Here is a 13,363-nt window from a genome sequence, read left to right as displayed (position 1 = left end):
GTTTCTTTTCAAAGGATGTTTGTCATTGGATTTAGGGTCTACCAGGATAATTCAGGATGATCTCATTTTGAGATCCTTAAGTACATGTACAAAGAGCCTTGATATAGTTTGGCTGAGTCCCCACCCAAATCTCATCTGGAATGTAGCTCCCATAATCCCCACATGTTGTGGGAGGGACCCAGTGGGAGATAATTGAATCATGGGGGTGGTTTCCCCCATACTGTTTTACTGGTTGCGAATAAGTCTCATGAGATGTGATGGTTTTTTAAGAGGAAACCCCTTTCACTTGGTTCTCATTCTGTCTTTGCTGCCACGTGAGACATCCCTTGCTCTTCTGCCATGATTGTGAGGCCTCCCTAGCCATGTGAAACTGTGAGTGCATTAAATCTCTTTCCTTTATAAATTACCCAGTCTTGAATATGTCTTTATTTAGCAGCATGAGAACAAACTAATACAACCCTTTTTGCAAATAAAGTCACATTCACAGCTTCCAGGGGGGTCAGGAGGTCCCCAGTATGTGTGTTGGGGAGGGTAATCGTTCATCCCATTACATTGCCCACACTTCTGTAATTCGCTTCTTGTCTAGATAATCTTTAGTTAAATCCTTTTGAGTATACATCTGTGTCTTGCTGACTGACGCATTTCCTTCAGAAACATTCACAGCTACATACCTACCTCTTTTTAACAACTGCATAGAGTTCTCTTGAATGGACAGACCTTAATTTACAATTAGCATTTTTTTTTTCTTTGAGACAGAGTCTCGCTTTGTCACCAGGTGCCAGACTGGAGTGCAGTGACGCGATCTCAGCTCACCGCAACCTCCACCTCCCAGGTTCAAGCAATTCTCCTGCCTCAGCCTCCCGAGTAGCTGGGACTACAGGCACGTGCCACCACACCCAGCTAATTTTTGTATTTTTTAGTAGAGACGGGGAAGAAGGGGGGTTCCACCATTGGATGGTCTCAATCTCTTGACCTCGTGATCCGCCCGCCTCAGCCTCCCAAAGTGCTGAGATTACAGGTGTGAGCCACCGCAAACGGCCCACTTTCCCCATTTCTACGAGGGAGGCAAGGGCCCCTAATCTTGTCCGCTTTCTCAAGGTAGTCCTAGGGCTCCATAATGAAGATAAAAAAGGAAAAACGCGATTGCCACGTTGGCGCGACCCTTAATACCAAGCGGACTCGGCGCCATCCCACGCGGATATTGGGAACCCACGCCCCCTGCCGCCCTCGCCGCTGCACTGGTGTCTCCAGGATCCGTCCAAGACCCTGCGACTGCGCAGAATGCAAGCGCCAGACCCGCCCCTTGCGGAGTGTGACTTCCCTTAGTAGCTCTGGCTTAACCACGCCTACTTCCGGATGGGGGCTGGCCGAAGTGTCGGCCACATGACTGTGTTCCGGCTCGGCAATGATGGCGGCGCCCAGGGCAGTAGCGTGAAAGTTGTTGGTGGAAGCACTGTCCCGTCGCGTTGGAATCAAAACAGTGGGGACCCTGCGCCATGTCGCGACTGATTGTGAAGAACCTCCCAAATGGGGTGAGTACAGAGGCAGGACTTGGGAATCTGAAATGAGACCATCCGGAAACTGTGTGGGAGGGAAGAAATGCCTGGAGAGAATCGAAGCATGTTGGGGCAGGACTCCAGGCGAGTTCTGAACTCAAAGCGGGCAGGATTATCCGCATTTGATCCCTGAGAAAGAAGAATAGTGACTGCTTACGGTTTCACAGCCGGTTGTTTGGTACCTGACTCCTAACCCAACTCTTCCCAGGGAGGTGACAACTCCCATCTTGTGGCAAATGCCCTGCTCCCACAACCTCCTTCATTCGATCACTGTTTTTTAGTGGTCTGACATTGTATTTGTATTCGTCTTTCAATCAGGAGACTGTTGGGGAAGACATGAGGAGTATTAATCTGCGTACCTTCTTTCCAATTCCCACTTCGATCCTTAGGGCAGGTGGGAATACTGAGTGAGTAAAGGGGCTTTACAGCATTTATCCAGTAAGTGGGGAGTGGTGACCCAGCTGTACTTTTTTGTTACCGTAGAGCCAAGCCCAGAACCCGGCGCATGGTAGGCAAAATAGGTGAATGCACGTGGACTTGGCTCATCCTTTTTTCTCTCTCGCACGAAGGTATTTTTTTGTTTGTTTTTTGTTTTTTTAAGACATAGTCTTACTCTGTCGCCCAGGCTGGAGTGCAGTATAGCGGTCTCGGCAATCCCGGCTCATTGCAACCTCCGCCTTCCAGGTTCAAGCAATTCTCCTGCCTCAACCTCCCGAGTAGCTGGGACTACCGGCATGCACCGACTAATTTTTGTATTTTTATTAGAGACATACGGTTTCACATGTCGGCCAGGCTGGTCTGAAACTCCTGACCTCAGGTGATCAGCCTGCCTTGGCTTCCCAAAGTGCTGGGATTACAGGTGTGAGCCACCGCCCCTGGCCCCTGGCCCCTATTTCAGTTTTAATGTTGTGGAGTTTTTTCCTTTCCTTTTTTTTCCCCTTCTTTGTCAGGTGGGAAAGACTTGTGACACACAGTTTTCAAAATTCAAACACTATAGTAGTGTGTAACATGAGTAGCGAAGTCTGCTCTGTCCTACTTTCCCTCTCTATCCAGGAGAAACCGTCTTCATGATTTGTTTTTAGGACTCCCCACATGTATCTCTGTATATTCAAGGAGTGTGCTCTCCTCCTTTTCACCTGCCTACCCCAGTGACTATTCCTAGGCCTTGACTATGAAAAATGAGGAATTTAGATCATCTGTTCCTCCCTCCAGTGTCTGTAATGTTCTTGTTTTTAGTTCTCCTGTCATCATCTCTGAGTAGTATACTTACAAATATCTATTACTGCTCTGTCCGTCAGGTTAGGCAGTGTGTCCTGATGCCTTGATTTCTGGGATGAGGACTTTTAGCGTGGCTGCACTTCCTTTCCCTCCCAGATTCAGCTTTGTTGTGCTTCATGGTGTAGTAGACGCTCATCACTGTTTGTCTTATCTCATGAATGAAAGAATTGCAAAACACGGGCAGTTGCAGCTGACACTTTGAGAGTTTACAATGTTACAGGTGCTTTAGGTAAAGCAACTCATTCAATCTTCACCATATCCCTGTGAGGTAAGTTTTATTTTTACACCCATTTTAACGGTAAAGAAACCATGGTGCAGTGAGGTACAGGGATTTGCCTGAGGTCACACTGGTGTAATTTATAGAGCAGGTATTGAATTGAGCAGTCTTTTTCTAGAATTTGCATTCCTCACTGCTACACCTGACTCTCTCTTAGCATGATTGCCTGCACTCATCTTAATTATTTTTTCAACAAATATTTAGTAGTGAGTACTTGTCATATTGCCAGCACTGTAGATAGAAGTGGATAAATCTTGGTCCTTATTTTTGATGGGACTTGAAGGCTAGAGGAAAAGACAGGCACCAGTCATTATGGCGCATGGTGCAGGGTTTGACGTATGAACTGGGTGCTGTGGGAGCACAGCGAGGTTGCTTACCTTGCTTATCTAAGGCATCTAGGAAAGGCCTCTTGGAGTAGGAGATGGTACAACTGAGAATGAGGAGTTATCCAGGGCCTGTCTTGGGAAATGTCACCCACAGGGGACAACCAAAACCTCAGAGGTAAGAAGGCTGTGAGGACTTTGGCAAGATGTGGTGCTGAAGAGGTTGGTGAGGGGCAGATCTTGAAGTCTCATGTTTTCCTTTAGGTTCTTATCCTTGAGACTCGGGTACTGGAAAGTCACCAAAAGGTTTTTGGCAAAGGAATGATGGATTCAGACTTGAGTGAGGTCTCTCCCAGGCACTGAGGACTTGAATTCACTGTCTTTTATATTTCTAAATTGAGTCGCAAACCTGGATTCTGTAGGCCCTGGGCAGATCATTCATCCCTTATGGGTTTCATTTTCTCCTCTATAACATGTGGGTAAAAGTTCCTAACTCAGAGTTTTGATGAGATCAGTTAGTAAGAAGATACCTCAGAAAACGTCTTCTGGCTGGACTGCCAAGGCCTCTCGCTTCTTTCAAACTTGTTTTGGCTATTTGTGCAGCAATTCCATGACCACACACACAAATCACCCAGTATCTGCTTAGAAAACTGAGGTGTGAGGGTAGCCTGGCTGCAGTGAAGATGGTAAGAAGCCAGGGGCCTGTTTTCCACAGTATGGGGCTTCTTGACCTAATTATCATAATATTAGTATGTTAGTTTTTTAGTGCAGCTATAGCAAATTAGCATAAACTTAGTGGCTTAAACAATCCAAATGTATTACCTTACAGTTTTGCAGGTCAGAAATCTTAAAATCAAGCCTGTGGGAGGTCTGCAGTCCTTCTGGAGGCTCTGTGGGAGTGTCTGTCCCTTTGCCTTTTTTCACCTTCTAGAGACACCTGGCTTCCCTTGGCTGATAGCTGTGTACTCCATTTTTGGAGCCAATAGCACAGCATCTTCCGATCTCTCTGTGTTTCCATCTTCTCTGACCTTCCTGCCTCCCTCTCATAAGGACCCTTGAGGTGACGTTAGACCTGGCTGCATAACCCAGATCATCTCTGTCTCCACATCAGTCATGCCTGCCAAGTCTCTTTTGCCATGTAAGGTAACATGTTCACAGGTTCCAGGGATTCGGATGTGGGCATCTTTTGGGGGGCTTCATTAGCAAAGGTTTATATAGCTTACCATGTCTGTTCATTCATTCGCCTATTCCAACAGGTATCTATTAGGTATCCACTATGTAGAAGACATAATACTGCTTCTATCATTGGTCTTATAGGAGCCTCATAGAGTAGGAAGATGTCATTTGCAGCCATATGAGTTTTGATTTTCACATCAGTGAGTGTTTAAGGGACTTTCTCAAGGCCACACAGCCCATGCTAGAGTCAGAGCTGGAACCCGTTTCTAACTAGAAAAGCACACTCTGCCCCTCTTCATCTAAGGCCACACTTAGAGAATCTCGTGGCCTCAGGTTTCCAGCCCATTTTGTCTCCTTGCTCTGGGGACTTTCCAGTTCATCTCTCATTCCTCTCTGTCCTAGATGAAGGAGGAGCGTTTCAGGCAGCTGTTTGCCGCCTTCGGCACGCTGACGGACTGCAGCCTGAAGTTCACCAAAGACGGCAAGTTCCGCAAGTTTGGCTTCATCGGCTTCAAGACGGAGGAAGAGGCCCAAAAGGCACTGAAGCACTTTAACAAGAGCTTTATTGACACATCCCGGATCACAGTGAGTGGGCGGGAGTCTCACCCTTACCTGCCTGTGGAATGGGACGGCTTGATCTTTCACTCAACACTTGAGTTCAAAGACTGTCCCCCTTCACTTTGTGATGTCTTTGGTCTTCTTCCTCATTGATTCACACACTTTCATGTGCACGAGAACCACTGGAGAGCTTGTTATAACAGTTTCCTGGGGCCGTCCCCAGAGAATCTGATTCAGTGCATGGAGGCAGAACCCAAGAATTCACACATCCAACAAGCTTTCAGATGATGGCCATGCTGCTGGTCTGAGGCCCACACCTTGAGAGCCACAGCTCTGCCTCATCCATTCACTCCTGCATTTAGCAAGCACTTAATGCTGCAGGGAATTTAGAGAACAAGGTGATCTTCAGCCCCTGTCCTCCTGGAGCCAGCTACCTCTGGGAAGGCAGGGGGCTGACAGGTCAGCATGCCACTTTGGCTGAGTGTCATCCATGCTATGATAGGGTGAACCCCAGGGACCGTGGGAGAACAAAGCTCTCTAGCCTGGCCAGGGAGGAGTCAGGAAAGCTTCCTGGAGGAGGGGGGCTCCACTCAGGTCACTCATGTGTATTTAGTGACTTTGTAAAAACATCTCTAATGCTTTGTTGAGAAGGAAAAAACATGATGGACAAATCCATGTCTGGTGTGATCCCATGTAGACACGACCATATTCCTCCATCCATACATGTATGATAAATGCATAAAAGGCCATAAGATAGGATTTGTACCAAAATACTAATCATTCCTTTCTATAAATAATAGGCATTGGAGTACAGTTTTTTTTTAACTTTGATTGTACTTTTGTATAGTATTCAAATTTTTTACCACGAGCACATGTCATTCTTATAGAAATAACAAGCCTATTTTGAAAGTGTGCACAAGAGACTGTAACTGGCCAGGTGGTTCATGCCTTTGACACCAGCACTTTGGGAGGCTAAGGTGGGAGGATCACTTGAAGCCAGGAATTCAAGACCAGCCTGTGCAACAGAGTGAGACCATGTCTTTACAAAACTAAAAAACTAGCCAGTCATGGCGACTTGTGCCTGGAATCCTAGCTCTTCAGAAGGCTGAGACAAGAGGCTCACTTGAGCCCAAGAGTTTGAGGCTGCAGTCCAGCCTGCATAATGCAATGACATCCTGTGTCTTAAAAGCAAAATAGATTGCAACCAGCTGGCAGCTCCTTCCCCTGGGGGCAGTGGTTAACTGTGGCTGGGAGTGGCTTTCGGTGGTGGATGCCCCAACAACAAGCACTCTCAAAGCCCCTTCAGAGGAGCGTATTGGAGGTTTTCGGGCTAGAACGGGACATCATCAGCTCAGGGCAGGTCTCCAGTCCTCTTCCATGCCTCCACTGGTCACCCCATTGTCCCTATCACTCTTGAATTGTTCTCTGGAGCCTGATGAGCTCACCTTATGATAATTATCCCAGGGCAGTGTGGGGTAACCCTGGTAGCTGCTGCCTCACATTGCCCTGCCCAGACCCTGGTTGAGTGCTTGGCTCAAGTCATCTCATGCCCTCTTCATGCTGCCCTGTAGAGTGGATGGTTAGGAACTCAGGTTGCAGAGCCCAGAGAGACTCCCCAAGTTCCAGTCTTCACTCTGTCACTTACTACCTGGGTAACCCAGGTCAATTGACTTTCTGGTGCTTCAAATTCTTGATCTGAATTGTAGAAAGTCCTAGCTGTCACTGATGTGAGAGGCCTCAGTGTGTCAGTACTTGCACAGCACTTTAGACGGCACCTGGCATGTGGAATTCCTCAGTAAGTGGCAGTTATTATCTTTACAGTATTACAGATTCATAGTGATAGACTGTTAAAGTGTTACATTCTAGACTTGAAGGAGAAGAAAGCCCAGGCTAAGGGGTGAGGTGTAATCTACTTCAGCAAACTCAGCTAGGAAGTGCCAGTTGTCTCAAATGCCCAAGCTCCCAGGTGCTGAAGGACAGCACCCAACCTGGGTGCCGTGGCAGGTGCTAAAATCACTCTTTCCCACACAGGTGGAGTTCTGCAAGTCGTTTGGGGACCCAACAAAACCCAGAGCCTGGAGCAAACATGCCCAGAAACCAAGCCAGCCCGAGCAGCCTCCAAAAGACTCTGCTACTCCAGAAATTAAGAAAGTACGTAAAGGATCACTCTAGCCTCTGTCCCTGGTTTCAGCAGGGTAGTCACTCCCTTTTGGTTCCCAAAGATGGGCCTTCCCCGGGCAATGCAGTTCTGTTTCCTAGCTCCCTTCATCTGTGTGACCCTCACCCTTTATGCCTTCTGTTTTTCAGGACGAGAAAAAGGTGGCAGGTCAATTGGAGAAGGTGAGAGTCTGTCCTCTTGCCCAGGAAGGAGGGAGGGTAGCAGGTGGAATAGGGTGGGGCTGGGAAAGGGAAGAGGCTGGAGAGGGTGGAGGATGGAGAGGGTAGGGGCTGGGAGAGGGTGGAGGATGGAGATTGTAGGGGCTGGGAGAGGGTGGAGGATGGAGAGGATAGGGGCTGGGAGAGGGAGAAGGCTGGAGAGGGAAGAGGCTAGAGGAGGTGGAGGCTGGGAGAGGGAAGAGGCAGGAGAGGGAGGAGGTTGGAGGGGGTAGAGGCTGGAGAGGGTGGAGTCCAGCCCTGGCAAGCAGAGAGCTGTGCCTCTGATCTCCCCAGGCCTTGTCTCCATGGCCTCTTAGTTTTGTCTGGTGAGGAGTCAGCTCTGCCTTCCTCAGAACTGACCATGCTGTACCTCGGGGTCCTCTAGAGAATGGGGGACGTGAACTTGAGGAATCTTCTCACCCTCTCAAGAGTCAGAAAGGTCAAGCCCCACCTGAGCCTTCTCTGCCTCTTCTCCCTTTTTCCTGTGTCCCTGCTGCCCGGGTTCCGGTGCCACCAGCTGAAGGAGGATACAGAATTCCAGGAGTTTCTGTCGGTTCATCAGAGGCGGGTGCAGGCAGCCACCTGGGTGAACGATGGCCTGGATGTTAAGCCCTCGAGAGGGAAGAGCAAGCCGGCCAGCGACTACCTGAACTTCGACTCCGATTCCGGGCAGGAGAGTGAGGAGGAGGGAGCCGGGGAGGACCTGGAAGGTGAGGGCCTGTGGATGGTGTGTGCTCCATGTGCACGGGCCTGTGCTTGCCACTGGGCCAATGGGCACTAGGGACCCCTCTGTGTCAGAAGATAGGAGTCAGGTGAGCCCTCGAGCTCTCCAGTGGGGTGATGATCCCTCTGCAGGTGCATCTGCCTTCACTGATCCTAGCTATGTATTCAGTCAGTCAGTCACTCAACAAATACTTCTTGAGCACCTACTATCTGCCAGCCATGCTTCAGGCATTGGGATTATGTTGATAAGCAAAAGATGGAAGAGTCCCTGCTCTGTGGAGCTGCGATTATGGTTGGGGAGCGAAACAATAAAAAATAAGTCCACTGTTGGGTGTATGATAGGATGATGAGTGCTACAGAGAGAACGCAGGAAAGGAGGACGGGAGCGTTAGCAGGGACGGTGAGGGACTGAGCCTTTATCCTCCGAAGGGGTTTGTGGTTTAGCGGGAGGCCTGGTGGGCAAGCGAGCAATTGCAACACAGGAGGATACAGGTGGAAAGTTGGGAGTCGAATTGGGTGTAAAGGTGAGAGGATGTGCATTTAGTGCAATTACGCCTGGTAACATTTCTGCTGCGCTTAGTTCACATCTGAGGAACTTGTGAGTCTTAGTGGGACACAGTAGGGGTGGGGAGAGAAAAGGGGTTCCAAGCAAGAGAACAGCACCGCAAAGACAGAGGAAAGGGAAGTGTATGGGCTTGAGGGACTCCAGGTGGGTGGGGTTGGCTGGAGCAGGAGGTGACAGTGGAAGAAGCCCGCGCAGCCAGCCCTGATGAGGAGCTTGCGTTTCACAATGTGTGACACAGGGAATATCAAAGCTGCAGTGGCTTCACCCCATTTGGCATTGCTAATCAGAGCCCTTAAGGGGGATGCTGGCAGCAGGGGCCATGGACAGGGTGGGTGTGGTGCCTCAGGCCCCCCACTAGGAGGACCATCTGCCATTTGCTGCCTCCAAACTCTGGTTTACTCATAGCGATCACTGATCCTAGCCTCCCTGTTTTTCCAGAAGAGGCAAACCTCGAACGGAAGGCAGCTGTGCAGAAGGAGCTGTCGGACATGGACTACCTGAAGTCCAAGATGGTGAAGTCCGGGTCATCCTCTTCCTCAGAGGAAGAGGAAAGTGAAGATGAGGCCGTGCACTGTGATGAAGGGAGTGAGGTCGAGGAAGAGGGTTCCTCCTCCATCCAAACCCTGCAGGAAAGAGACGGCAAGGGTGTAGGCCAAGAGCAAGGAATGCCTGCTGGGAAAAAGAGGCCACTGGATACCAGAGCCGAGGTTCGTGTGGATCCCGCAGGTGCTGAGGGAGGAGGTCTGCTCTCTGCTTGCCCGTGGTCCCCGCAGCTCCTCTTTTAGGAGAGGGGAATGTGGAGGAAAGACGCGGCTCAGCAGTCCAAAGGCGCCTTCTGACCTGGCCCTGCCACTTGCTTCCCATGTGTCCTTTCTTCGTTTCTTATCTGTTTGTTTGTGATATGGAGTCTTGCTCTATCACCCATGCTCCATGCTGGAGTGCCTGGTGCGATCTCGGCTTACTGCAACCTTTGCCTCCCAGGTTCAAGTGATTGTCTGCCTCAGCCTCCTGAGTAACTGGGATTATAGTCATGCACCACCACACCCAGCTAATTTTTCTGTATTTTTAGTAGAGATGGGATTTTGCCATGTTAGCCAGGCTGGTCTCGAACTCCTGACCTCAAGTGAACTGCTCATCTCAGCCTCCCAAAGTCCTGGGATTACAGGCATGAGCCACTGCACCCAGCCTCTGCATTTATTTTCTGTTGCTAAGCTAGACAGGTCGCCTGCCTTCCAGAAATTGCCTATAAGTAGGGTGACAACTCAGTGATGATCCACACTAAGTTGAAAGTGAGATTCGAGTCCACTGGGGTGCCAGGCTGTGGATGTCGTTACTGTAGGTCGGATGACTACAGATACAGACAAACTGGAGCAGCCCCAGTCAACACACCCATATCCCACCTGTGGGGCGGAACGAGCTAAGTGATGCCTCTGAGCCGTTATCCTTTGTGTTAAGTAACAAAGCAGGCAGAGGGGCGCAGACCAGTCATCAGCAGTAACAGGGAGGATCAGCTGAGCCCATGCCCCACACTGGGCACCATGCCTGCCATGCCATTGCATCTCATCGCCATCTTGAGGGCAGATGCTGCCCTTGTTCCATTTTACAAGTGAGAAAACTGAGGCCTAGAGAAGGAAAGTGCCTCACCCAAGATCACAGCTGGAAAGTGGTGGGTTCAGAATTTAGTACCAGGTCTGCTGGGTCTAAAGTTAAGATTGTAAATGTGGGCACTTCCCTGGAGGTCAGCCAACTTGTCTCCCACCTGGGAGTCCTCTGCATCAGAGACAGGGCAGTTTGACATGTTGTCCAGGTTCGCCCCTTTCTCTCTGAAGTATGGTATGGCCTCTCTCCCTGCCCAGCCTGTATTTTTTTTTTTTCTTTTTTGAGACAGTCTCTCTCTGTCTCCCAGGCTGGAATGCAGTGGTGTGATCTCAGCTCACTGCAGCCTCTGCCTCCTGGGTTCAAGTGAGTCTCGTGCCTCGGCCTCCCAAATAGCTGAGATTACAGGCGTGCACCACCACGCCTGGATAATTTTTGTATTTTTAGTACAGATAGGGTTTCACCATGTTGGCCAGGCTGATCTCGAGTTCCTGGCCTCAAGTGTTCCACCTGCCTCAGCCTCCTAGATTGTGGGAATTATAGGTGTAAGCTACTGCACCTGGCCCCAGCCCTGAATTTTCAAATGAGATGAAAGCAGGCTTTATCCTCCGCTTTTCTTTCCTCTTTTCTTCTTCCTCTCTCCTTTTATTTTCTGTCTTTTCTAGTTATGCACCCTGTCCTTTTTTGCCCCCCTCCCCTGCAAAATGCTTATTTCAGAGAGGTGGTAGAGTGTGGAGAGGTCAGAATTATGAGCTCAAATCCTAGTTCCAAAATTTAGTCGCTGTTGGACCTTGGGTGAGACACTTTACTTCCTTCGGCCTCTAAGTTTCATCTATAAGAAGACGCTCATGGTGGCACTGCTCCCTGCCTCCGGTTTCTGACCCTGTGCCTGAGTATATGCTGGAATTCTGGAATCTTCGGATTTCAGGAAGCGAACCCTTTGGAATGCACTACCCCCAGCAGGCTCCCTCCCCTCTGCCTACCTTCTTACTAAATACGGAGGATACAAGGCGGCACCCCGTCATCAAGCGCAGTCACATTTCTGCAGTGCAGCCAGAAAAGATTGCTGGTGCGACATGGATCAGCATAAGCTCTAAATGGGCTCACATCCACTCAGGGCAGGCTTTGCTAGGAAGTGCATTCAAGTCAGGGCAGGTTTTGTTGCCATGAAAGTTACCAGAAACGTAGGTTTTTCATGGGAAAAAAAGATCCTGAACCCATAGTCTCCGTGGCATTGTTGTAAAGATTGAGTAGGTCAGTGGCATCTGTAAAGTGCTTAGCTCAGCGTCTGGCACTGAGAGCCCTAAATAGTGACACTGACGTCCCTGTTCTTCAGGGCTCCTTCCCAATCCAACCCCCCTTGTGGCCCCAGGGCCCCTGTCTGAGTGCCCGTAGCTTGCCAGGCTGTGGTTCCAGTGCTCATCTCAGGGACACATGGAGGCTCGGCATCGCATACGCCACACCTCTGGCCAGACTCCATCCACAGTAGGCACTGATTCTTCCCAGCAGTCCCCAGCTCCCCCTGGCAGCAGGTACCTTCTCTGGCACTGAAATGTCCCAGCGAATATTAAAGAATATTAAAAAATTGCCCATAAGAAGATGACTACTAAATTATCAACTTCCATAGGCCTACTCAGTCCCCTAACTTTGGACACGGGGGTTATATCCAATATATGCAGCTGTATGAAGGGTCATTGTGGCCACTTCTGTTTGTTCTTCTGATCACTCAGACAGAAAAGCCAGCAAACCAGAAGGAACCCACCACCTGCCACACTGTGAAGCTGCGGGGAGCCCCGTTCAACGTCACAGAGGTATGTGCTGAGAACGAGGATGGGGGGGTCAGGAGCCTTTGGTGCATGGGGGTGTTAGAGTCAGTTGAGGACATGAGCTGGGAGGAATTGGGGGCCAAGAAGGCTGAGAAATAAGATCTCCGGCATCGACAGGGTCAGGAAACAAGTGGCTACACCAAGACAGAGTTCTGGTTTCACCCGCGCCAGGGTGGGCACACACTCTGTTAAAGAACAGGGTAGGGGGGTCAGCCAGTAGTTATCTAAGGCTTTGTGATCAACACAGTCTCTCTTGTGACTACTCGCCCTGCTCTTACAGCAAGGAAGCAGTCTCAGAAAGTAGGTGCCCATAAATAAAACTTTATTTAGGAAAACAGGCGGTGAGCCAGATCTGGCCTGTGGACTGTAGTTTGCTGTCTCTGGGTCTATAACAGCGGTGAACACAGTTTTGATTTTTGCTCCTCATGAAAGTAGTAGAAGTTCTATATAGAACATTCAAAACCGTATAGCTAAATGAAAAGAATATTTTAAAAACTGCCCAAAAGTAGGATGACTACTAAATTCTCATCTACACTAAATTGAGAGTGGCGGGGGGGAGGGGGGTGCCACCCCAGTGGGGTGCCAGGCTGTGGGTGGAATTACCGCAGGTCTGATACAGATACAGGAACCACCCATCCCAGGCAAACTGGGGCTGCCCTGGCCAGTGCGCCTATATCCCACCCAGCGACGTCTGCTGATACATTTTAGGTGTTATCCTCTTAGACGGTTTTTGTTTTGTTTTCCTTTGGTTTTAGTTTTCAATTTTTTTGTGAGACGGGTCTCGCTCTGTTGCCCAGGCTGTAGTACAGTAGTGCCATCAAAGCTCCCGACAGCGTCTTCTTAGACGTTTTTGTCTTTGTATGTCTAAGAAGCAATTCTTTACTGGAAACTCTGGAAACTCTTTTTCCCCCCATCATGGTGTGTCGTAGGCCTCTTTGAATGTTGAGTATACTCCGCTACAGCAGCATTTTTTATGCTCATGCTCTTCCTTACTCAGGGTAAACGTCCATAGGCCTACTCACTCTTCTCAATTTGGACATGGGAGTTACATCCAGTTTTTTGCTGTTCTAATAATGCAGTTCCTTGCAATTAGGGGTGAGCAGACTTCG

At 49.4% G+C, this 13,363-nt stretch overlaps 1 protein-coding gene across 9 annotated transcripts in view; it reads left to right on the top strand.

Moving 5' to 3' along the window:
- Nucleotides 1-1,396: 1,396 nt before the first annotated feature.
- Nucleotides 1,397-13,363, top strand: part of RBM19 (RNA binding motif protein 19) — a 142,811-nt gene continuing 130,844 nt past the window's right edge. For 6 of the 9 annotated variants that reach the window (XR_013522402.1, XR_013522401.1, XM_009004730.5 and 3 more), the window contains exons 1-7: nucleotides 1,397-1,532; nucleotides 5,013-5,195; nucleotides 7,200-7,319; nucleotides 7,476-7,508; nucleotides 8,062-8,254; nucleotides 9,271-9,539; nucleotides 12,159-12,239. Coding sequence is in view for 5 of the 9 variants with exons in the window: in XM_009004730.5 (XP_009002978.4) it covers nucleotides 1,497-1,532; nucleotides 5,013-5,195; nucleotides 7,200-7,319; nucleotides 7,476-7,508; nucleotides 8,062-8,254; nucleotides 9,271-9,539; nucleotides 12,159-12,239 (915 nt within the window). In the remaining 4 variants the exon portion in view is untranslated. The remainder of the gene's footprint in view (nucleotides 1,533-5,012; nucleotides 5,196-7,199; nucleotides 7,320-7,475; nucleotides 7,509-8,061; nucleotides 8,255-9,270; nucleotides 9,540-12,158; nucleotides 12,240-13,363) is intronic. The other 3 variants (XR_013522404.1, XR_013522403.1, XM_078338132.1) reach the window with 1 other exon arrangement.

Source organism: Callithrix jacchus, chromosome 9 (assembly GCF_049354715.1).
Source record: "Callithrix jacchus isolate 240 chromosome 9, calJac240_pri, whole genome shotgun sequence".
Lineage (NCBI taxonomy): Eukaryota > Metazoa > Chordata > Mammalia > Primates > Cebidae > Callithrix > Callithrix jacchus.
This window is presented reverse-complemented; position numbering and strand designations above follow the sequence as displayed.